The sequence below is a fragment of the Ambystoma mexicanum genome, chromosome 1q, assembly GCF_040938575.1.
Source record: "Ambystoma mexicanum isolate Mex_15411 chromosome 1q, UKY_AmexF1_1, whole genome shotgun sequence".
Taxonomy (NCBI): Eukaryota; Metazoa; Chordata; class Amphibia; order Caudata; family Ambystomatidae; genus Ambystoma; species Ambystoma mexicanum.
In genome coordinates, this window is record NC_090922.1 from 1,347,349,501 (window position 1) to 1,347,373,461 (window position 23,961).

The 23,961-nt window shown below is 48.0% G+C and overlaps 1 protein-coding gene across 2 annotated transcripts in view; it reads left to right on the forward strand.

Annotated features, from left to right (window-relative positions):
* TTC39A (tetratricopeptide repeat domain 39A) overlaps positions 1 to 23,961 on the forward strand; it is a 1,012,086-nt gene that overhangs the window by 702,170 nt on the left and 285,955 nt on the right. For both annotated transcript variants that reach the window (XM_069642215.1, XM_069642216.1), the window contains exons 10-11: positions 194 to 261; positions 340 to 399. In XM_069642215.1, coding sequence (XP_069498316.1) covers positions 194 to 261; positions 340 to 399 — 128 coding nt within the window. The remainder of the gene's footprint in view (positions 1 to 193; positions 262 to 339; positions 400 to 23,961) is intronic.

A 23,961-nucleotide genomic window follows, 5' to 3' on the forward strand; every position in this document is an offset into this window, starting at 1 on the left:
CCTACCTTGCAACTATAAGTTATTATCCTATTGGCGATGCTTTACTAATAGAAACTTGAGTGATGCAGTGCTTTTTGATTGCATAAATTCAACTCCTAGTTCTTGCTTGTGTGCCACGAATTGACATGGAAATTCGATCTTGCCAAGTTGCACGTTCTTAAGTTGTCCTTTTTATGTGTTTCTTCTTGTCCAGGGACCGGTCAGGGAAATATAGAAGAAGCAGAAGAACTTCTGCAGCCATACTTGAAGCGCTACCCAAAAGTAAGTTTGCATTTTATTGTGCTTTTTTTGCTGCCCTATGTTAGCCAGGCTGTAACAGCTGTCCTTTTTATCTTACAGGGTGCCATATTCCTGTACTTTTCAGGGCGGATTGAAGAGATCAAAGGCAATATTGAAACAGTGAGTATTTATTCTTCCTTAATGTATGCTTTTTGGGGGGGATTCAAGGATATTAACTGAGTCATTCTTCATGACCAACGTTATCTAGATCAACAGTGCCCACCATCAGCACCAACCCCTTTATCTTTCTTTCCCGTGATGTTCTGCTTACTGTTTTAAAGCTAGTGGTCTGTATGCTCCCTTTAAAACCAAATAACGAAAATTAATGTACACACATCTGTCAGGGGGGTTATGGAAAGAAGATTGGACATGTCTGTACGTGAAGAGCCAGACTTGCAGCAACTAAAATGTAAGTTCCCGGCGCCAACACACACAACCATTAAAGGGGGCTACATAAGTACCTTCTTCGTGATCCATTAGTGAGGTTGAATAGTAAGGCTGTACTCTGTAGAAAGCAATCAGACAAACGAACATTGTATAACTCGGGATACATTCAAAACAAATTCATATTATTTACAGGCAATTTATGCTTAATTAACACATTCTAAACTCATTCTTGTGCATCGTCAACCCTTCACCAACACGCAATCCACCCACAACCCCCACATCAGCCCCACACTTCCTCACCAACATCACCACTCCCTCGAAAACCCAGCGTCTCCTTGACAGTACGGTCCCACGAGGACAACCCCACCCCGCAAACTCCACACAGCTCGGTCTCCCCCCTCTTCACCTGCAGTACCCTCTCATCATACCTCCCAGACCACCCTCTCCCCCACCCTGAGCTCCTACTCGACCCCCACCCGCAGACATCCCCCCTCAAACCCTTTCCCTTATCTCAAAGTAGCAAGTCTTGCCCTTTCTAAAACCTTTGCTTCATCCTCTTTCCCCTCTGATCCTCCTACCCTCTCACACATCCCTCTGTTAGCCAAACCCACAAAACACAGAAAAGGTGACCGGCCCTCTCCCTCAACTCTCCATACCTCACCACTTCATCGTCCAACCTCCCATCCTTTGCCACTCCTATCATCAGACGCTCCCCTCCCCTCTCACCCCATCTCCACTCCCTTGAAACCGACCTCTCACCCAGAACACCTAAACCCCTAGCACCCTACAAACTCGAACCACAAACAACTTGCCTGACCCCTCACGTGCACCACTCACCACCCTCCCTGTTAGGACTCACCACCAGTACTGTCTCTCAGTGTGATAGGAGTGGCCAGGAGTCGTACGTTAGTAGAAGACAAGTTCTTCCTACCAATGTAGCCCTCTGTTGTGATACTGACAATCAGAGGGATCTATTAGTTGGAAGATGGACACACACACACGACATCGCCGGCTGTGAAATAAAGAAGACTGTGATTAATAACACTGTTTATAGTACCAAAAGCTAAACAAAAACTGACTAGGTAAAACTAACCTCTCAATAGGGGAAGGGTTTCCTATAAGGTAGTTGGTGGCCGTAGTGAACGTGATAGTGCAAAGGCGTCCCTTTCATACCTCCCAGAGGATTGGGTGTTCCTGGACTTACAGAAAACCCAACTAAGTATAAGTAAACTGAAGGCAAGGAAGATATAGTAAGTGATGGAAGGAATGAGTGTCCTTACCGGAAGTATAGTTACTTGAGCAGCGGAGTGTCCTGGAAGTTCAAGAAACCGGAATGTAGCACTAGAGGACCTATCCTGATGGCACAAGATGCCTAGGTTAGAATTGTGCACTTGCAGCAAGCGTCTCTAGTCAGTGCACAAATGGGATAACGTGCGCCCAGGAAATTCTTAGATAGGCAGCAATGGAGCGCAGTGAAATTTGTCCCAAGTGTGTAGATGGTAACAACAGATGAGAAGTCCGCAAAAGTACGACCGACGAATGAGGAAATCCGAAAACAAGCCGAAGCAAGGTGAAGCAGACAGAGAAGTGTCCAAATTAAGTGGCAAAGCAGTCCGTTATGAAGGTGTAGTCTGGTCATTGAGTGGGCAGCAGAATATCCAAAATCACGACAAAGCAATCCGATATGCAGTCAAGGTGAAGTAGTTGAGCGTGCAGCAGAGAATCCAAATCGGGAGACGAAGCAATCCGATATGCAGGCAGGGTCAGGTTAGCGTAAGTGTAGCAGATGCAGATAAGGGTCTAGAAGAAGAAGGTCCAGAACAACGTAAACGGTTCAGAAGCAAGATACTCGGAACAGGAAAACAAACATGGAAGTCAGGAAACAACCTCAATCGGGAGTGCCGGAGAAGGCGGTCTTTATTTTCTCTGTGTCATGTGACCGGAAGAAAGGCGCTTTCCTCCAGTTGTGTGACGTGCATACAGGGGCTTCCACCATCGCCAAGGCAACCGCCACTGCACAAGGAATGGCACCTTCCATCTGTGAGGAAATAATCCTCCATAGTGTCGGGAGCGTGGAACCATGGGCATGGGGCGATATATGACTTTAGTGTGTGACTCAGCAGATATATGAGAAACCCTAGGAACACGTGTATGCCGATTCCTGATTCCCCCCTCATTTTATCCTCCCCACCACGTCTCTCGCATACCTACAACCGCCTGCCTACTCTTCTCGCTCCCCATTGACCTAACCCACTCACCCCCCCTCAAAGAGTACCTGCGTCCAGACCCCCCACTACTACCACCCCTCAGTCAGTCTCAAACACCCAGACTGATTCGACCACACCTCCCACAATCCTGACCTCATTTTTATCACTGAAACTTGGTTCTCAGACGATTTTGCACCAGTCGTACACAAGGTCTTCCCCTCTGGCTACTCGCTTATCTCCCACAACAGACCTTCAGAGGAGTGGCAATCCTCTACAAACCTTATTTCTCCATCTCACTCACCGAAACCCAGACATGCAATGCTAACTGTGAATCTTTTCTAGTAAAACTCGCGCTATCATTGACACTCACCCACAGCTTCCTACTCATATACAGTCCCCCTGGATATGACAGACATTTTGCCAACAATCTTTGTGACTCAATAGCCTCCATTCATGTAAATCACCCAACACTCACATTAATGGGATATTTATACATCTGGTACAATATTCCCAGCAACCCCATGACCCAATCCCTGGACGACAATCTCAAGGCACTCAACCTCTCCCGTCAAACCCACTCGGGTGGTCACACCCTGGATGCGATCTTCAGCTCCTATGACCTTGTCTCTATATCTAGTCCCAAATTGCTTATCTGGACAGACCACTCTGCCATCCCTTTCTCTATCCACACATCATCCCCTCTATCCATGGCTCTCCCTGCCATCACATACGGTCACAAATCCTGGAACAAAGTCAAGGTACTCCCCGACCTTGCCGAAGCCCTGGTAATCTGTCTCCCAGTACCGCTGACCTCTGATAGACCTTTAACCATTGAATCCTTTGACTCCTGGTTTAAGGAATCACTAATTCCTATCACCCCCTCTCGCAAAGTACCATCTCCCAAATGGTTGACACCCCACCTGAAGACTTTCATAAGTCAAAATAACACTCTTGAGTGCAAATGGCGAACATCCAAAACTGCTCCAAGCAGATCTATGTTCGCCCACCACTAAAGTAATTACAAATCCAAGATCTTAAAGGCCAAAAAGGCCTATTACAATAAACAAATTCTAAATTGTCGCAACAGCAGCAAAGAACGCCACAAGATCATCTCTGAATTGTTGAAACCCACATGCACCTCTGCCCAAACCACACCCACGCAAACACTCTGCGACTCTACAACATTTCTACAACACAGCACTTGACAGGATCACAACCCTTAATACCAAACTCTCCACCCTCGCCCCCTGTCCCACACCTACCCCTCCAGATTCCGTTCCCCCAACAACCACAATGCCAGTCTTCGACTCTTTCCATCCCATCTCGAGAGATGAGTTCCTAGATCTACTATCTGGCAGCAGACCATCCGGATCCCCCCTTGGCCCCTGTCCCGCCTCTCTTCTGAAAGAAATATTCTCCTCTACTTGTTCAGGAGAACAAGCAAGGTCCATACTAAACGACTCCCTCACCTCTGGCATCTTACGAGAGGCCTTTAAAATAGCGCATGTCAAACTGCTTCTAAAAAAGGCATCCCTCGACCATAAGAATTGCAAGCCGATCTCTCACACCAGATTTCTCGCGAAACTCATTGACCGTGCTGCGTGCTCTCAACTTAACCACTTCGTAGAATCCAACAAACTACTTATCCCCGCCCAATCAGGCTTCAGGCCACGCCATGGAACAGAAACCACTCTGATCTCTCAATCTGGGATGATCTAAAGGTCGCGGCAGGCTCAGAGGGTTGCACAGCGTTGATTCTCCTTGATCTGTCAGCAGCCTTTGACACCATCAACCATTCTATCCTCCTTGAACGTCTCCACTCCCTAGGAATCTGAGGCTCGGAACTCAAATGGATTGCCTCCTTCCTCAACAACAGGAAACAAATCGCTTTCCTCCCACCTTTTTTCTCAACCACTCGCACCGTGAATACCGGAATACCCCAAAGCGCCTGTCTCGCTGCTCTCCTTTTCTACCTCTATCTGACCGCTCTACCAGGAATCATCCGCACACACAACCTCACCTGCTACAACTACACCAACGATACCCAAATTATCCTAAGAATTCCCAAAACAAGCTCCACCACACGTCCTGACCTTGAAGCTTGCCTCAGTAATATTGACCGATGGATGACAAGAAACCAACAGATAAAACCTAGATCATGGTGTGCGGCAATACTGGCCTTCTCCTTCAACCACTCCCATGGCCCCCCTCCTTTGGCACCCCACCCTTCCTCCTAAATAGTCAAAAACCTTGGGTGCACTATGGACTCAGGCCTAACCCTCTACCGTCATATTAATAATGTATCAAAATTCTGACACCACCACCTCAAACTCCTATACCTGGGCGCACTGTCATACCAACTTAACAAACTCCAAAGAGCCCAAAATGCTGCCGCCAAACTCCTTCTTGCTCTGGGACACAGGGATCACATCTCTCCCGCTCTCCGCACCCTTCACTGGCTCCTTGTGGGAAGAAAGGCCATGTTCAAAACCCTATGCATTACCCACGAGCAGTGCAGAACCGGCCCTTCAAACCTGCAAGAGAATATTAAACCCTACCTCCCACCACGCACCCTAAGATCAAGCACTGCCCTCTTACTAGTGATTCCTGACTCCAATACAGCCAGTATTGGAGTGTCCGCCTTGTCAACCTTTGCTACAGCTCTGTGGAACTCTCTCCCTCCACACATTCGACACAACCAAGACTACATGGCCTTCCGCAAAGCTCTAAAAACCTGGCTGTTTCCGTAAACCTGATAAGGACCATCTATGGCTGCTGAAACCCAGCAACATCATGGTCCGCGACTAGGAGAGATGTAATTTCGGACTAGCCGCTTCCTGAGTCTGGGACACAGGCCTAGCAGCGTCTCGCTCCATCAAGCCAATAATAGCCTCTCGCTCCATACCTCGTCCCAACTACACACCTAAAATACAATCCCTCCTTGTCGCTAGAACACCCAGACTCTACACTGCCTTCGTCCAGGCTATCCTCTAGCATCACTGCCTTGATGTTACTATGTCTTTGCGAAATAACTCCTGTCCTATAACCAACTATCCTGCCTCGATGTTACTACGTTGGTGCGAAATAACTCCTGCCTAAGCCTACCCAGCAACACACCATTAACGAAAATCAGAGACCCGGAAAATGAGCTCGATGTGACTACATTGGTGCGAGATAGCTCCTGCCCGATCCAATTATCCTGCTTATTCCCATCCTGTGACCCACCATAAATCACAACCAGTCACCCGGAAACAGGGCCCCTGAGATGCATAGTGCTGAACCTAAAAATAATGATCCTCTGACCGAGCAAACATATCTTACTCGGCTCCTACCTGTGAATCTACCTCTGACTGCAGCTACCACAAAACACGAGAATGCAATCCGGAACAGTGGGCTTGTAAGACTAAAACATCCACTCCAGGCACTCACCTCTCCTATCACTATTACTCTCTACTTTACACCAACAAACAATAGAGCACGGGCATGGCCAGAAGGCCATGTGAGCAGACGTGCTCTTGGAGGAGCTCCTGGTGATTCTTAACTTATCCGGAGAAGTGCAGCTACACTAGCCTTTCGAGGGCAGAAACGCAAGCATCAGCTTATGAACATCCAAGGAGCTGGTGCTGACAATCTGGAGCCTGTACGATCCATGAAACGTTGGATAGGGGTGAGCCACTTTCTGGGGAACGAAGCCTGGCAGAAACAAAATGGTGGTCGCCCAGACAAAGGACGAGTGACACGCAGACTGGCTGCAGCACCCCTTGTGTGTACTGCCGGGAGGTGAGGTGCATGTACCTCCTTTTGGCATGCAGCCGGAGCGCACGCTTGCTGTGGGTGGCCCCAACTGCGGAGGAAGAGCCCCGGTGATTGCGCGGGGCGAGCGGACAGATGCTCAGCGTAGGACCGCGCCTGGACTGAGGTGCTGAAGCGGACCTCGCGGCCTGAAAAGTAGAAGTGCCACACACCTCCGTGGGCTGGTGGGGGCGAGAGACAGGCTCAGGCCCGGTGCGATCCGGCGGGAGCTGGGAACTGCAGCGCTGGAGGTGCAGCACCCGTCCACAAGCTCCCGGGCCAGCGGACTTGTGTGTTCGGAGGCAGCCCGGGAGCTGCAAGGGAGGTGCCTGGGTTGCGCCACGCACAGCAGCGACTTTCAGATGTGCTGAGACACCGGCCTGAATAAACAACTGGACGCGGGATGCGGGCGAATCGTTCTGGCTGCATACGTGAGAGCGCAAGGCCAAGGAGGGGAAGATCAGCTGGAGAGCGCTGAATAAACACTGGGATACGCAGACAAAAGACAATGGAGACAAAAGGAGACGAGAGCAGACCGACAGGCCTACGCAGGCGGACCCTGGTGGGCCAGTGAGATGGCATGAGGAAACAGTGAGGTGCCGACGCTCCCCCACTTGAGCGGCTCTGGTGGCACTATAATATATGTATATTTCCACACTCTATGGTGGTGGTGAGAGCTTAATTGCCAGCTGATGAGCCTATAAGACAGTAGGCCCAGATAGAGGGGCACATAAGTATCCTGTGTGAGGAGTTGGTGGACTTGCTTAAGCCTACAGTAGAGGGGACATACAAAGCTTGGTCCAGATGGCCCACAGGGTGAGCGCACGCTAGCAAGTTCGGAAGGCAGTCACATTGCTACGTGGGAGGGCACAATCTACTCCGGTAGCCACTCATTGACTCCCAGACACCCCTGGCGCGGCCCGCCCGGGCTTTGACGCCGACAGCAATTTCATCCCAATGGGGCTGGCGAGAGTGGAGGTTTGCCCACAATTCCCTGGTACGACACCATGTCCAACAATCCTCCGAGAACCAAGGGAAAGCAGCCCATGCTGGATGAATACACTAGAACACCGCCGGGCCCTGAAGGAACCAGGAGCAAGGAGAAAATCCCTGTTGGGAGCGCTGGCGCTATGGGCACCAACCAAGCAGTACTGGCGGCGATTGCAGACTTGAAAGTAGCCTGGGAGAACAAACTGAGTCTGGCGATGACTGAATTGAAAGCCACACTGGATCTGAAAGTAGGGGCAGTGCAGGAGGAAGTGAACCTTCTCCGACAAGATGTCAGGTCGTTGGCAGAACGTACAGAGGACCTGGAAAAAGAGGTGGGCCCGAACACAGCGGACTGCGCAACACACAAAGCAGACCTCCATGCCCTAGTGCAATGTGTGGGCAATCTAGAATGTAGGGCGGAAGAGGCGGAGGGACGTGCCCGCAGGAACAATATCTGTATTGTTGGTTTGCCAGAGGGAGCCGAGGGTTCCAACCCTACAGAGTTCGTTGAATCTATGTTGCTGCAGGAGATAACTGGAGGAGTCCTGTCCCAGGGGTTTGCGGTGGAAAGGGCGCATAGGGCTCTAACGAGGAAGCCGCCGCCGGGCAACCCCCCTAGGCCGGTGATTGCCAAGATCCTCAACAATCGGGACCGAGAAAGAATCCTGGAACACTTTCGTAAGGGCGGAACAATACAAAGAGGGACAGCAAACATCACTGCATACCCAGATTATACCCTGATGGTGCAACGGAGCCGCATGAACTTTGGGACTGTCAAAAGAAGGTTGCGGGAAGCGGACTACAAGTACATGTTGCTCTACCCGGCGAAGCTGAAGGTGTTGCATAAAAACAGAACCCTGTTTTTCGAAACTCCGGAAGTGGCAATGGGGTGGCTAGACTCGCAAAGCTGGCCCCAGGAGTCGGACGTCCAGATGGGAGACGAAGAAGGAAGAGATAAGTAATGTACGGAGGGGGCACCGGAGGGTGTTGCGGCGTGAGACTATGGGACTTGATTATAGTAATTGGTGAAGCTTACGGGCTGGTATGATTATGTTGGAAGGAGACATGATCCGTGAGCACTGAGACATTTGCCTAGCTAGGGAGCCCCGCAGAGCTTGTCTCATACCCCATTTATAGTAGTTTAGGTAGGTTACTAGTAGTCCGGTGACACCCCGCCGGGTTTCTGTCTCCGACACACCGAGGCAGAACCAGAAGTAGGGTCACCTGAGATCCAGGGATGGAGCTGGGCATTTGTTGGGGTTTGGAAGGGGGGCAAGGGAGGAGGGGAGGGCAAGGGGAAGTTGGGGAAGAGTTGTGGAGTGTGATGGGGCTGGGAAAGGAGGAGGGTGGGAGAGGGTGGGAAGTTGAGGTAGAGTTAGCAGTTGGGAGTTGTGTGTATTGGGGAACAAGCCTACATAAAATGATGGAATATCTGAGATCCAATGGAACTGGAGGATACCTGGAGATGGAAGGGAGAGACCCAAATATACCATGGGGGACCTTAAAGTAGTCACCTGCAGGGCTGGACTGGCCCACAGTGTACTCTGGAGATTTCCCGGTGGGCCTCTGCACCCTGGGCCTCTTTTATATTTTATTTTCAAATTTTCCCATAGGAAAAGGGTTGGGCCTGCTCAAAATGTGTAATATGGGGCCACTTTGAAAATTATTTCCAGGGCCTCTTTTGGTTCCCAGTTCACCCCTGGTCACCTGGAATGTGAGAGAGGTCAATAGCTACTTAAAAAGAAATAAGGTTATGATGTATTTGCGCAGACAGAAAGTAGACATAGCCCTGTTGCAAGAGACGCACCTGACGAAAGAAAAACTGGAGGTGGTCCGGAAGAAGTGGAGAGGGACTGTGGTGGGGGCAACATACTCGGCATACGCTAGGGGGGTAATCACCTGGGTGGAACCGCATGTACCGTTTCAACTATTGCAATCTACGGTGGAGGCAGATGGGAGGATGGTAATATTAAAGGGACTGGTAGAAAACAAGGAGATATGTGTGATCAACACCTATGCCCCGAACCAGGATACGGCGGCATACTTTAGAACCCTATATAGTAAACTTAGCGCAAGCCTGGGAGAGGCGGTGATTTGGGGAGGAGATTTTAATTGCGTAATAGACCCAAGGATGGATAGATCGGACTCCAAAATAGACAGACCGACCCCAGCAGCTATGGCGCTAAAGTCCTTGATAACAGACTTCGGGTTGGAGGACGCAAGGAGAACACACTATCCGCAGGATCGCCAATATTTACATTATTCAGCCCCCCAGAATCTACACACTAGATTAGACTATATATTTGTCATGCATGCGCTGACGACAGAGATAGCAAGGATAGAATACAAGGCGAGGGTCCTATCGGACCATTCGCCGCTTACACTGACATGGCAGTATCGACCACAGAAAGCGAAAATACCGACATGGCGTCTAAGAGCGGAAGCGCTGAAGGACAACATCTTCAGAGAAGACATGAGGAAATAATAGGCTACTTCGAGATCAATACAGGTAGTGTGGAGTCGGTGGGGTTCCTTTGGGAAGCCTTTAAAGTAATGGTGAGAGGGATAGCAATAGCCAAGTCCAAAGAGCTACAAGGAGGGATCGTAGCAGATTTACAACTAGTGGAAAAGGAGCTAGAAGAGGAGATGAAAAGGGGAGGTGGCACCAAGGATGATAATGAAGCAATACTTAGGTTACAACAGAAATGCACGGGATATTGGGAAAGGCTGTGCAATCTAAACTATAAAAAATATATAGAGAGACAGCATGCGGGGGGAGATAAACTGGGGAGAGTCCTGGCATGGTTATATAAATGTGAGACTCCCAGACCAGTGATCAGGACAATAGTGAAAGAAAATGGGAGTATAGCAGATACTCAGGAGGCCGTGAACCTAGAATTTGCAAATTATTACCATGCCCTGTATGGGGACGCAGAGGAAAGTGATAATAATGCAATGAGCGAAATCGTAGAGGATATAGGATTGCCGCAGATTAGCGCAGAAGAACGGGAGGAGCTTGACGCGCCAATCACTCTAGAGGAGTTGGAAGAAGTGGTGAGGCAGCTACCCACTTGTAAGACCCCGCGGGGCAATGGACTTCCCAGTGAATTTTACAAGATGTACAAAAATGAGGTGCTCCCACTGCTCCTGGAAATGTTTAACGAATCATATGAAGTCGGAAAGCTGCCAGAATCCTTGAGAGAAGCGATAATCATACCACTTCCGAAACCCAATAAGCCTAGTGGTGAGTGCAGATCCTATAGACCCCTGTCGATGCTGAATCAGGACAGCAAAATATTGATGGCTGTCCTGGCAAACAGAATGAGGAGAGTCATTACCAAATTAATACATCCCGATCAAACCGGTTATGTCCCTAATTGGAACATATCCAACAATCTTAGGCAACTCCATCGAGTCATTGAATATGCTAACGAAGAGGCGAATGAAATGGCAATTGTGTCGATAGATGCAATTAAAGCCTTCGACTCGGTCAAATGGCCATGGTTGATTGCTGCCCTGACAAGCTATGGAATAGGGCCGGGGTATCTGAGATGGGCCAAATTGCTTTATAGTGAACCGCTGGCCAGAGTGAAAACAGGGCCGGTTATATCAGAGAGGTGGAAGCTTGGTAGGGGCACCAGACAGGGTTGCCCGTGGTCCCCCATGTTGTATATCCTGGCCCTAGAGCGCTTGGCTATATATTTGAGGCAGCAATATGACTCAATAGGCATAGTCATTAAGGGAGAATCGCATCTAATTTCCTTATATGCTGATGACATGTTGCTGTATCTGCGCTACCCGTAAGAAAATCTACAGTATGTCCTGGAAGTGATGGACCGATTTGCTGGGCTCTCAGGCATAGCAGTGAACCCCAAAAAGTCTTGTGTGTTTCCATTGGGGAGGTATAAAGGGATCCCACTAGAGCAATTACCGATCCTCCAGATACCATGGGAGGTGGACACGTTTCAATATCTGGGAATAGAGATATATCATACAGTAGAGGCAGAGCACTGGCACAATACTGAGAAGGCAGTACGGAACATAGAAAATAGTATGAGATTCTGGGTGAAGCTCCCCTTAGCGATGATGGGCAGAGGGGCGATGCTCAAAATGGTGGTCCTGCCAACACTGTTACATTACTTTGTCAATGTCCCTTACTTGATACCCAAGTGATTCTTTGTTAAACCGAGCAGTATATGCAGAGAATTCCTCTGGCAAGGGACAAGGAACAGGATGGCCCTTTGGAAACTGCAAAACTCATACGAGAAGGGAGGCATCAAACTACTAAATTATGAGATCTATTATATAGCAAGCCAACTCCAATATGTAGCTAAATGGCTTTCTGATGAGCCGACCTCGGAGACCAGATTGTTCCAACAAGATTGTGCCCCATTCTTCCTTAAAGAGATGATGTGGTTACACAAAGTAGACATAGAGGGGCGCCCGAGGATGATGGTACTGGGGTGGGAGATATGGCGAAGAGCTTGTAAAATGATGGAGGACCCTTGCCCATGCTCCCTACAGGTGCCATTGGTAGCTTTGGCGGGAAAAGAAATACAACTCAGATTAATGAGCAGGAGGCAGTGGGAGTCTGTTGGGATAGCGACCCTGGCAGACATATGGCAAGAAGGGAACATAAGGGATTTTGAGGAGATGGTGGAAGAAGCAGCGGTACATGCAGGACAGTATATTACATATCATAGAGTGGTGCAGCGGATCAAAGAGACATGGTCGGAAGACAAACTATCGAGTGAGCCCGATACCGCCATAGATACAATATACGACATAGCAGAGGGGGGCCACGAAATATCAAGGCTATATGAGCTGGTTATGACCAAGGTGGGAAAGGAAGTGGTACAACTTAGACAAGATTGGGAGGAAGAAGTGGGGACCCCAATGAGTGATGGGATGTGGGAGCATGCCCAACGGTACCACAAAAAAGTGTCAAGGAATGCTAGGCTACAGCAGATACAGTTGTATGTCACCCATAGGGCGTATATGTCGCCACAGGAATAGCAAAGTTTAAAAACACAGGGCGACAATCATGCCCCAAATGTAATGAAGAAAATGCTGGAATGGTGCATATGTTCCTGTCATACCCAGAAATAGAATGTTTTTGGGGTGAAATAGCACATAGGATGGAAGATAAAGGGATCAAAGTAGAGATAGATACAGCATGGGCATGCCTACTAGGAGGGTTCACTAGACCACGCAAGCAAAATCATGTGAGCAAGTTGAAAGACCTGGTGTATATACTAGCAAAGAGGAAAATTGCAATGAAATGGAAAGCAATTCACAGACCAAGAATAGAAATGTGGTGGAACGGTCTACAAAAATGGGCAGAAGCGGGGGAAGAGGAAGCAGGAACCTTTATGGCCTGGAAACAACTAATTGCAGAGTTATTTGGGGCTACAAATGATGGGGATAGTGACCAGGACCCACCAGGAGTAAACGATACAGAAACCTCACCACATGATGAAGATACAGAATAAGAAGGAAAGTAGGCTTGAGGGGAGGGTGGGGATGGGTGAAACACAGTGGACAAGATAAAAAAATGTGTATTAATATTGTTATGAACGCTGTAAGTTTGGTTTGTGCTGGTTGAAATAAAATCAATAAAAATTGTTTAAAAAATTGTTTAAAAAGAAAAAAAAAATAGAGCACTTCTATACCCCTCAATCGATTTCAGCCTAGCTACTCACATGCGAACAATGCTCAATAAACACCTCAACATCCTACTAGAAAGCAGGTATACCCCACGACAAAATTGGCATGGCTGCACACATATGCGTCCTATACAGGCCTAATTCCGCCAGAATGCAGTCTGGGAGAGCAACCCACCAGACTGCACACATTCAACGGATCTCTCAATACCACCACACCTAATGTTAGGATGCAGCTGCCATCAGGCAATCGCATCAGCTGCTCACATATTGAGTGCACTCTAGCACCCTATCCCACCCAACTCTCTCGACTGACCTGGACCAATGATATATAGAGCGCTATTTAAATGCCAAATAACATAACAATACAAAGTGTATTAGTCAAAACAAATTCCATGAAAATATTATCCCTACCTTTCCCTATAGATGAAAAATATACAATAATATTGTACACATACAGATTTCATCCCAGCCCTTTTTCAATTGTATAATTCATAAATATGTTCTCAAAACACCATTCATAATCAATTAGAAAATCTATCTTTATCCAATCTTACTGCCATTTCCTACACTAATATATTCTCCGAAAAACTTCCTGATGCTAAAACAGCCTCCAACCGGTTTCGACGTATGGCCACTTTTGTTCATCATGGAAATGATTGATTATTACAATATAAGTAAAACATGAAGACCAGTAAGCTCTTGAGTTCTTTTTAATATGTCACAAAAAATAAATGTAAAACTGCTCTTACAATTATAACTGTTATTTTACCTCATTCCTGGGAGCAGAGTATCAAGTTATAGGGCACAATTCAGGAATGTTTTACCCGACAAGACCAGACACACAGAATAAATGAAGTATGTCTAGTCTGCAATTGATATACTACAACTATACTGGACATTCCTCACACTTACATTAACCTTACCACATGTCAGGTCTATGACTTGTCGTCCATATATGTTGATCTGAAATAGAAACCCAATATCAGACTAGAATATCACCCATCCTTCTCCTTAAATGTTGTCACAATTAATTCTATTCTTAAAAAAACAATCTATACATTTTTACCTTCACACGAAGAAAAGCTTTCTTTAGAGCCATTTGAGTATATAAAATCAAATTATTTGGACCCTCTAAATTGCAACAATAGGTAGTCTTTCCTGTTTCGTATCCGACAGACTATTCCTTTTCTCTTATTTTTCACTGCAGCAGGGCTTGCGTATGTTCCCCATATTAGTGTTCCCACGTGACACCTTGTGTACGAGCGTATACAATTATACCATTCCTATACACTTAGGCATAAGAAAGTAACCTGCGCATGCATTTTTGTTCAGCGGTATTGGGCACATACAGTCTCTGTAAGCATATATATGTATGGAAATCAGAAGGGATAAAAGTTCCAAACACCATATACTTTTTCTTAGCCTATAACCTATTTGTTCAAGGGTGCAAGACATATTGCTCACATGTCCTTTGCCAAACAGCCATATGTCCAAAACATCAAAAAGACTAGATCACACACTTTTATTTTGTAACGTTCCTATTATGGATATTCCAGACAATGCACTTCTACACAGCGCTTAACTCCAAAATACAATAAACACCAATGTCAAACTTTCTGATTATTCCATAGTGTGTTATTTTTTGGTTTCACCAGTATTGGTCCATCATATGTAATATCTGAAATATTTGAACTTTAATTTCTGACATTGTAACACCATTTCAGATTCATAACATAATATGCACTGTTTTGTCAAATATATTACATCTCCTTGAGTTGTTAAAAATGGCTTTTAACATTGTACAAATGAGTTGAAAAGGGTTTTAACATTGTAACCCACACCTATTATTACATAAGACAAGATTTCTTATGCAGTTTCATGTTACAATATCTGAGGAATCACTCTGTCACCTACGTTTCATCGTGTCAATATGGGCCATTCAATCTGATTATTAAGGCCCTCCCTTTCAAGTTCACACAAACTAAATATCTATTCTCTCGTAGCCAATCGTAGGTCAATATTGACAGTACCATTCATCTTTTCAATCACCCACCAAACTAAATAATTGTCACTATGGGAGGCATCAACAACATGTTGTATTAGAGGTGCTTGTAAATTATTTGTCATAATCTTTGATCCATAATGCACGATTTAGCCATTTGTGTACATAGATTTTCTTGCAAAGACACACACTTGCATAAAACATGTCGTGTGATCCTTTAATTGCTGTAGTTTTCCCATATGTTCAAATTATGTCTATTTGTTTGAAAAATGGCAAGCAGTACATGAATTGCATTGGAAGTGGTCTATGATCAATGGTCATTTTAATAGAGATTGCAGAGAGTAATTATTTTGTTTCTTATTCAATCTCAAGGATCTGAATAATTAATCTTTCAGATTTGTTTCCTTTTTAAATGCAAATAAAGGTTTTTACCAAATGACATCAGTTGTCTCTAAAATATTCTAGCTTTAACAAAAATTGAAGTTTAGTGGCTTTTTTCAAAACAATATAATCAAGGACTAGCAGTTAGTGCACTGAACAACAAACCATTAAGCACCAAGTGCCAGAATTCCCCAATGCCGTCGCTTCTAGCCCCTAGAGTGAGGACAAAGCCCAAAGGCCGAATACAGCCATCCTTTGTGAGCCTTTTAATGGGTTTCAGGACACTGAATCGCTTGCTAGTCCTACATTAACCCCAGTACGGCAACACTTTGATTTAGTATCAAAGCTTTTCCAGTGCACCTCCCCTCATAGGTGGTTATCCGCACCCTTTGGAAGCGTCTACCCCTTGTGACTGAGACATTGTGCTGTGTTCACTGGGTAGCTCATGTATTACACTCAAATGTTCCGTGCTACGTTCCCCTGAAGTTTCGTCTATCGCTTCGGTCTCAGATCTGTTCTTTTCCCAGCCTCACTGCCCTGTAATATTCTAAGAACGGGAGCCTTTCCATGTCTATGTGGGTGTGCAATTCCATTAGGGCCACCATGAGGCTTTCCATTTCGTAGATGTCATAGGCTTTGTCCATCCATTGCACCTTCGTGAGGAGGATGCTCCTCTTCCATTGCCTCATTAAGCACACCCGTGCAGCTAACACCAAGTTCCGAGGCATATAAGAAATCAATGCCAAGTCTATCCCAAACAACAGCAGCAATAGAAACAAAGTTCTAGTGATACCCGATTGCGTGCATCCAGGCCAACACTTCTTTCCAATAGAGTTGTGTCTTTGGGCAGCCCCACCATTAATGCCAATAGTTGCTTACTGCAGCACATCCCCCTCCAACAATTTGGGCGGACCCCTGAGTGCATTTTGGATAGCCTTTGCAGCGTTAGGTGCAAGCGAAAAAACAATCTGCTGTTATGCATTTTATACTGCATCACTATTGTGGAGGACCACACTGCCCTATAAATGTAAGCCCATGTTTTTTTTTCTGCAGGCCCAATTCAGTTTCCCACCGCTCCTGAATGTGTGGTGTGAGTAAGTGCCCCCTGTTTAGCATTGATCCGTACAACATTGAGACGAGCGCCCTCGTGCCATGTTGTATGTCAAAGATCTGCTCTAGTGGGGTTAATGGCCGCTGTAGTTGCTCTGTCCAAAGCGGGTCTAGCAATTATGCCTCTAAGTTGCAAGTACAGCAGTGGGGGTATATTCTTCATGTGCAGGGTCTGTTCTAACTCTCCCTTCATCAACAATGCTCCTATGTCCCACATCTGCCCTGCCCTGGTTAGACCAGTCTCATACAGTGTCTGAAAACGGTTGGGGTCTGTTAGGAGATCTCTTACTGGTGAAACCCATATACACTTGAACGGAGAAGGCCACAATGCCACTCCTACTGTGGCCTCACACCTCCACTGCAAATACCAGAAGACATCTAATACAGGGTGTGTTCGGATTCTTCGGGGAAATATATTTTGCGGGACCCATGCCATTCCCCCATTTTGGCCGGCACTAAGACACTGTTTTCTAGTGCAACCCATTGCTTTTCTCCATTTTCTCGCACATGATCTAGCAGAATTCGCACCTGGGCCGCTCTATGATACTCATATATATCTGGGAACCCCATCCCACCCTTGTCTTTCGGGAGAATAAGTGTCTTGTAGGCCTTTGATATGCCCGTAGGAATGAGTGGAGCTCCTTCTTCACCTCTAGATGGAGGGCGGATAGTATCGTGACTGGCAATGGTTGCAATAGAAACAACAATCTTGGTAGGACATTCATCTTTATGGTTGTGAACCTGGCTGCCCAGGACAGGGCGAGCTGCGCCCATCTTTTTAAATCTTGAAGTACAGCTGCCCACAGTGGCACATAGTTTGCTCCATTGAGCTCGCCCAAATGCCTTTTGAGCGTTACCCCTAAGTATGTAATGCCTTCCTCTCAGATCTGAATGCCCTGTTGTGCTATTATGTGCCTGACCCGGGTGCTGTCTGTTATTAGTGGTATAGCAGTGGTTTTATGTAAGTTTATGCGGAACCCTGAGCGTGTGTCATACTCTGTTATGGCCTCCAAAAGGGCTCGGATGGAGGAGTCTGGGTGGATGACATAAGCTAGAATGTCATCTGCGAACAGTGCACGCTTCTAAACCCTCCCGTACCGCACAAGCCCACATATGTTGTTGCTCTGCCGAATTGCTTGCACCCGTGGTTTTACTACAAGCACATACAGCAAGGTTGACAACGGGCAGCCTTGGCTTGTCCCTCTGCTTAACTGAAAGCTATCTGAGGCTAAACTGTTAAAAATCACTTGGGCCGTTGTGTTCTTGTAAGTCGCCTGAGCCGCTGTGGTCCATTGTTCCCCCATGCCCAATTTCATAAGGTCGGCGTGTAGAAAGGGCCACTCTACCCTGTCAAAGGCCTTTTCGGCATCGATTGATATGAGAAACAAGTCTTTATCCTCTGCATTCAGGCTGGCAATGAGGTCTAAGGTCTTGCAGATGTTATCCGAGCCATGCCCTCCCGTTACATGCCACACTTGATCATTGTGTACTAACCTGGGAAGGATATTGATCAACCTAGCTGCCATAACGCTCGCTTATATTTTTGCTTCTACGTTAATGAGTGATATTGGGCGGTACGAGCCACAGTCTGCCCTGTCCCTCGCCTATTTGGGCAGAACTATGATCCATGCAGTGCCTGGCCTGTCAGCAATATGTTAGAAAAAAGCTTTTTGAGAAACAGGGTGAGAGTCGGTCTGTATGCCTTGTAAAAGGCTGGAGTGTAGCTATCTTGCCCTGTTGCTCAGCCCGCTTTGAAATTGCTTTAAGCACCTCAGTGTTTTTTACAGGGGCATTAAGCGGGTCGCTTTCTTCCACCATAAGCATCTTGGGTACCAGTCTCATGCGGTAATGCTCACTCCTACTCGCATCCTCTGGGCTCTCGGCCATGTATAATGCTGCATAGAACTGAACAAAGTATTGGGTTATTTCTAAGGCATTCATCGGGACCTCCTCTGATGAGCCTCTGATCTTATTCACTGTTCTGTCCGCTCTTTGGGCCCTTAATCTGCCTGCTAACATCATGTGCGCCTTGTCCTCCTTTTCAAAGTACAGCTGCTTCAGGTATTCTCACTCCTTTCGTAGCTCTCTGATCTCTGCTACCTTATCGGCGGGTGGATCTATCTCTCTATGGAAGACTGCTTCTTTGGCCTCAATGTGTTTTTTCAGGGATGCTTCTCGCAGCATGCAAGCTCTTATTTTTTTCGTGCCTTCTATCAACACCCTTCAGATAGTTGCCTTGGCTGCCTCCTACTCTGTGTTGAGTGTGGTCTCTCCTATGTCGTTGTTCTTGAAATAATCCCCTATTTCCTCACAAAACGTTTTCCCTGAAGAGGGTGTCTTTAAACATGGTGTCAATACACATCCATCTGTGCCCTGTTGAGGTACTTGGACCAAGTTCTAATGTGAGGGTAGTCATGTCATGGTCTGACCAACCGACAATTGTGATTGCAGTGTTTTTTTATTCCGTATTCGTTAGCTGCCTCTATCAGCGTATAGTCGATGAAGGAATAGGTCTGGTGGGGCGGGGAATAGAAAGTGAAGGCTTTTGTATTAGGGTGTGTTATCCACCAAGTCTCTATCAGATATGCCTCACATAGAAGATGAGTGACATTGCCTCTGCTCAAGATTTGCGGTGGCTGCGTACCTCGCCTCTGTGAGCTCCAATCTAACGTGGGATCTGCTATCATGTTGAAGTCCCCTCTGCAGATAAGAAAGCCCTCTCGCCATCCCCCCAAGAACTCTAGCACCGACTTGCAAAACGAGGGCTGCTGTTGGGTAGGCGCAAATACAGCGCAGAGAGTCACCACTGGTTCCCTTCACTGCTAGGTACCGTTCCTCTGAATCACTGTATGTGTTAGTCACTATGAGGACGAACGAAGCTCTATATAAATGCCCACCCCTTTCTTAGAAGTGCTAAAGGCCCAGATATCACCTCCAATATTTTTTGCCTTGAGTGCGTATTCCTCCCCATTTCTATACTTGGTTTCTTGTATGAACAAGACATCTAATCTTGACAGGTTAAATTCTCTTAAAAGCATGGTACGTTTCTGTGGGGAGTTGAGCCCTTTACGTTTAATGTCCCACACCTCAGTGTGCCGCTAACTGACATCCCATTGCATGCAGCTTTCTTTTGCCACCTTTAACACAGGGGCTGAACTGCTTAGCTCACCGCTGGAATTCACTCCATAACGTGCTACTGGATGTTTTGTGGCATGTCTCTTTTCAATTGCTAGTGCTTCAGTGGCCAGTAGTGTTCCCTCGCCCTGTCACCACCCAACAAGAAACAAAAAAATAACAATTTTCTCTAACTGAAGAGACACCCTTTAAAAACTAGGGCCACTCCTGGGAGACCCCTTGCCAACTGGGCCGATAAACTGTTCACCAGAACAACAACTTTTGCTGTGATTTTGTCATGGCCACTGGGCAAGAACCACAAGCTTCACTACATAAAAGGTCCAGTTGAACCCAGTCCTGGCGTCTTTGGCGCCAGGCTCATGAGTAAGTGCGCTCTGCACACTTTTATTTTGGTGCACGTTGTTACGCTCACCTGGGATCCATAGGGGCACCGAACGAAGCTGGTCTGTAACGGTCTCCACCAATGTGACTCGTAGTGTAGTGATGAGCGACTGCACTTGCCCACTTAGTTTCGTCTGTCTTACACGTAGGAGGATTTTCCTAGAGTGGTAAAAATGGTAAGTTAGCCGACCACTAAAAGGAGGTTTAACTTCTGCTTCCGTAACCACCTTGTGTTCCCCTTATTATGTCTCACCTTATTGTTAAGAAGGATGGGCTCTCCATCCTGCGTTGGAATGCAGGGGTGCGTTGAAACTTGGGAATCCAGTTAACTTCACTGATCCCGTAATCTTATGGCAGAGTTCCAGACAACAATGACTCAGAGGTAAGTCTTATGCCAATCCAAAGTAGCATTCAATGCTTTAGAGTTCAGGTTGTCTTATAGTTCACTCTTGTACCTTTTCTTTATGTTTCTTCCTCTTGCAGAATTGCCCAAGACAGGTGTCTCTTCTCCGAAACAAACGAGGTAGCGCCAAGGTAAGATTCAGTTTCGAGGGGATTGGGTCCTCCGACGTATTCCATATCTATGACAGTAATCACCACAGCTGTGCTGCTTCGGAAAATCTTTCGCCATCTGCGTCCTGCGTCAATGACGTCGATACGCCGCCCTCGATGACCTCCTCCGACGGCCGACGTCACCGGATGTTATAAGTAGGACGCACGATGCCCGTAGCCTCAGTTCAGTTTTTTCCGCAAACGTGTTCGCTTCGGGAATCTCGGCACGCCTCGTCTCTTTGGAGTTTCTGTTGTTTCTCAGTTCTCGAGGTTCTCGAGGTCGTCGACGGACTCTTTCGAGGCCCCCGCCTCCGAAGAAGTCATCGGCACCATCGCCTCCCAGGCTATCGAGGGACACGCTCCGGGCTCCGGCCTTGAGGCCGGTGTCAACGCCATCGATGCTCTCGGTGCCACATTCTGCATCAACGCCGTTTCACTCGATGCCCTCGACGCCTTTCGAGGCTGTGTCGACGGGGGTACCCCGGGGCTCGGTGGAACCTCCTAGAAAGGCTCTGGCCCATGTCAAGCATGGCTTTGGTTCACATTATGTGCCTTCTTACCACCATCTTGAGTTTATTTCTGAGGTGGATGAGGGCTCTGATGATGGCATGGTTCCTAATGCGGTGCCAGATGAGATTCTTTCGGGCCATAGCCAATTTGAGGACCTGAGGCACGATGCGAGTGGGCTGGACACCTCTCCGGAGGTGGAGATTTGTAGGCCTGAGCCTGGCACTCATGCCGACTCCTCGTACCGGCGCCTTATGTCTAGGGTCACCGAGTACTTGGGATGGTCTGCTCCCCCGGGGGAGTTTCTTCAGGATGACCTTACGGATATCCTCGATCTTGGTCCACCAACTGACCCGGTACTGCCATTTCATATGGCTCTACAGAGGAGGGTGGCGGCGTCTTGGACTGCTCCGGAGAGTCTCCCGGCAGTGGGCAAGTCTTTGCCGCGAAAATACCGCCCAGCCAGTAGCGACCCCTGCTACTTGTCCAAGCACCCCACTCCAGAGAGTTTGGTGCTGCAGGCGGCTACGGCCCCGGCAAAGCAGGCGTTGTATCCTACCATCCCTCCTGATAGGGACGACACGCGTTTTGACGGCTGGGCGCTGAAAGTGTTTTCTTCAGGGGGTATGGCGCTTCAGGCAGCCAACTCTGTATGTGCCTTGTCACGTTTCACGCACACTCTGTGGAACTGTGTTTCCTTAGCGGCTGAGCATATTCCCGAAGGGGACGAACGGGATGGTTTCCTTGCCATGGTTCAGGATGGCAAGGATGCCATGTGTGAGGCCGTTCAGTCGGGTTTGGACATGGCAGATTACGTCAGCCGGCCCCACTGGCGGCGAGCACCATGATACGCAGGTTTGCATGGTTGCAGAAGTCAGGGTTTGCTCCTGATGTGCAGGCCCGGCTCCTCAACATGCCCTTTGACGAGGAACATCTTTTTGGCAGCAAGGCTGACGAGAGCCTTGAGAGATTGCAGACCTCAAAAGCTGCAGCAAAGTCGTTGGGCGCTGCAGTTCGACAACCTCCGCCTTTTCGTCCTAGGGGACAGCAATGGGGGGGAAGTTCCTTTCGTTATTACTCATCCTTTGGTAAAGTGAGAGGAGCTGCCAGTCAAAGGGGCCACCGTAGGAGTGCCAGAGGTGGAAAACAAGGTACACGAGGTGCCAAGGCCGCTCAGGCAGTTGCCTCTTTGCCCTCAGGCAACGCCGCAGCTGCTTCAGCTCAGTCATGAGGCCATGTCCTATGGTTCGCCGGTTGGGGGAAGGCTGGCGCAGCATCTTGCAGAGTGGCGCGCCATTACTTCAGATGTGTGGGTTCTGGAGATCATAACCCACGGCTACTGTCTTCCTTTCCGGCAGAGGCCTCAAGACAATCCACCGGGGAATCTCTCTTTGAAGAGTGCGGGTCCGCGCCTTGCGCAGGAAATTCAATCCCTGCTGGAGAAAGGCGCCATAGAATTGGTGCCTGTAGCGGAGAGGAACAAGGGATGGTATTCCCCTTATTTTTTGATTTCCAAGAAAGACAGGGGTTTGAGACCCATCATGGACTTGCACAGTTTGACCAAACTCCTCAGGAAGGACAAGTTCAAGATGGTTACTCTCTCTCAAGTCCTCCAGGCCCTTCAACTTCAGGACTGGTTGGTGTCTCTCGACCTCAAGGACGCTTATTTTCATGTGCTGTGCCGATACATCCAAAGCACAAGAAGTACCTGAGGTTTGCGGTTGGCGACTCGCACTTTCGGGTTGACATCCGCCCCGAGGGCCTTCACCATTCTCATGGTAGTGGTGGCAGCGCACCTCAGGAAAGGGGGGGATTCATGTCTATCCCTACCGGGACGATTGGTTGATCAGGGCGCGCTCTTCCGAGCAAGTCATCTGTCAGTCGACTGCCACTCCCTCCACAAGCTGGGCTTCTCCCTCAACTTAATGAAGTCCCATTTGACACCCACTCAGAGGCTCCAGTACATCAGAGCAGTGCTCAACACATCCCTGGGGCAGTGTTTTCCTCCCCAGGTGAGGGCTCATCACATTCAGCAGATGGTGCACAAGTTTCAGCTTGCCCAGAGTCTCCCAGCGTTCGGGTTCTTGAGATTGCTCGGCCTCATGGCATCCTGCATTCTTCTGGTGCCATAGGCCAGGTTGCGGATGAGATCTTTGCAATGGGCACTCAAGCTCCAGTGGTCTCAGTCCTCCGGCAGGATGTCGGACCCTGTTCGGGTGCTCTCCTCGGTCGCCCAGGACCTTCTGTGGTGGGCCGTCGAAGACAATCTGATGAAGGGGGCTCCATTTTGGCTACCCTGGCCGGAGGTGACGATCGTGACGGACGCATCCCTCACGGGATGGGAAGCTCATGCCAACAAGTTGACAGTCAGCGGTCGTTGGTCTCCGTCTGAGTCCAGACTCCATATCAATCTGTTGGAGCTGAGGGCCGTCAGGCTAGCCCTGAAGGCTTTTCTGCCGACTGTGCGAGGGAAGAATGTCCTGATCCTGACGGACAACAAGGTGGCCATGCACTACCTCAACAAAAAGGGGGGGCAGGGTCACTTCCTCTGTGCAGGGAGGCGATGCAGCTC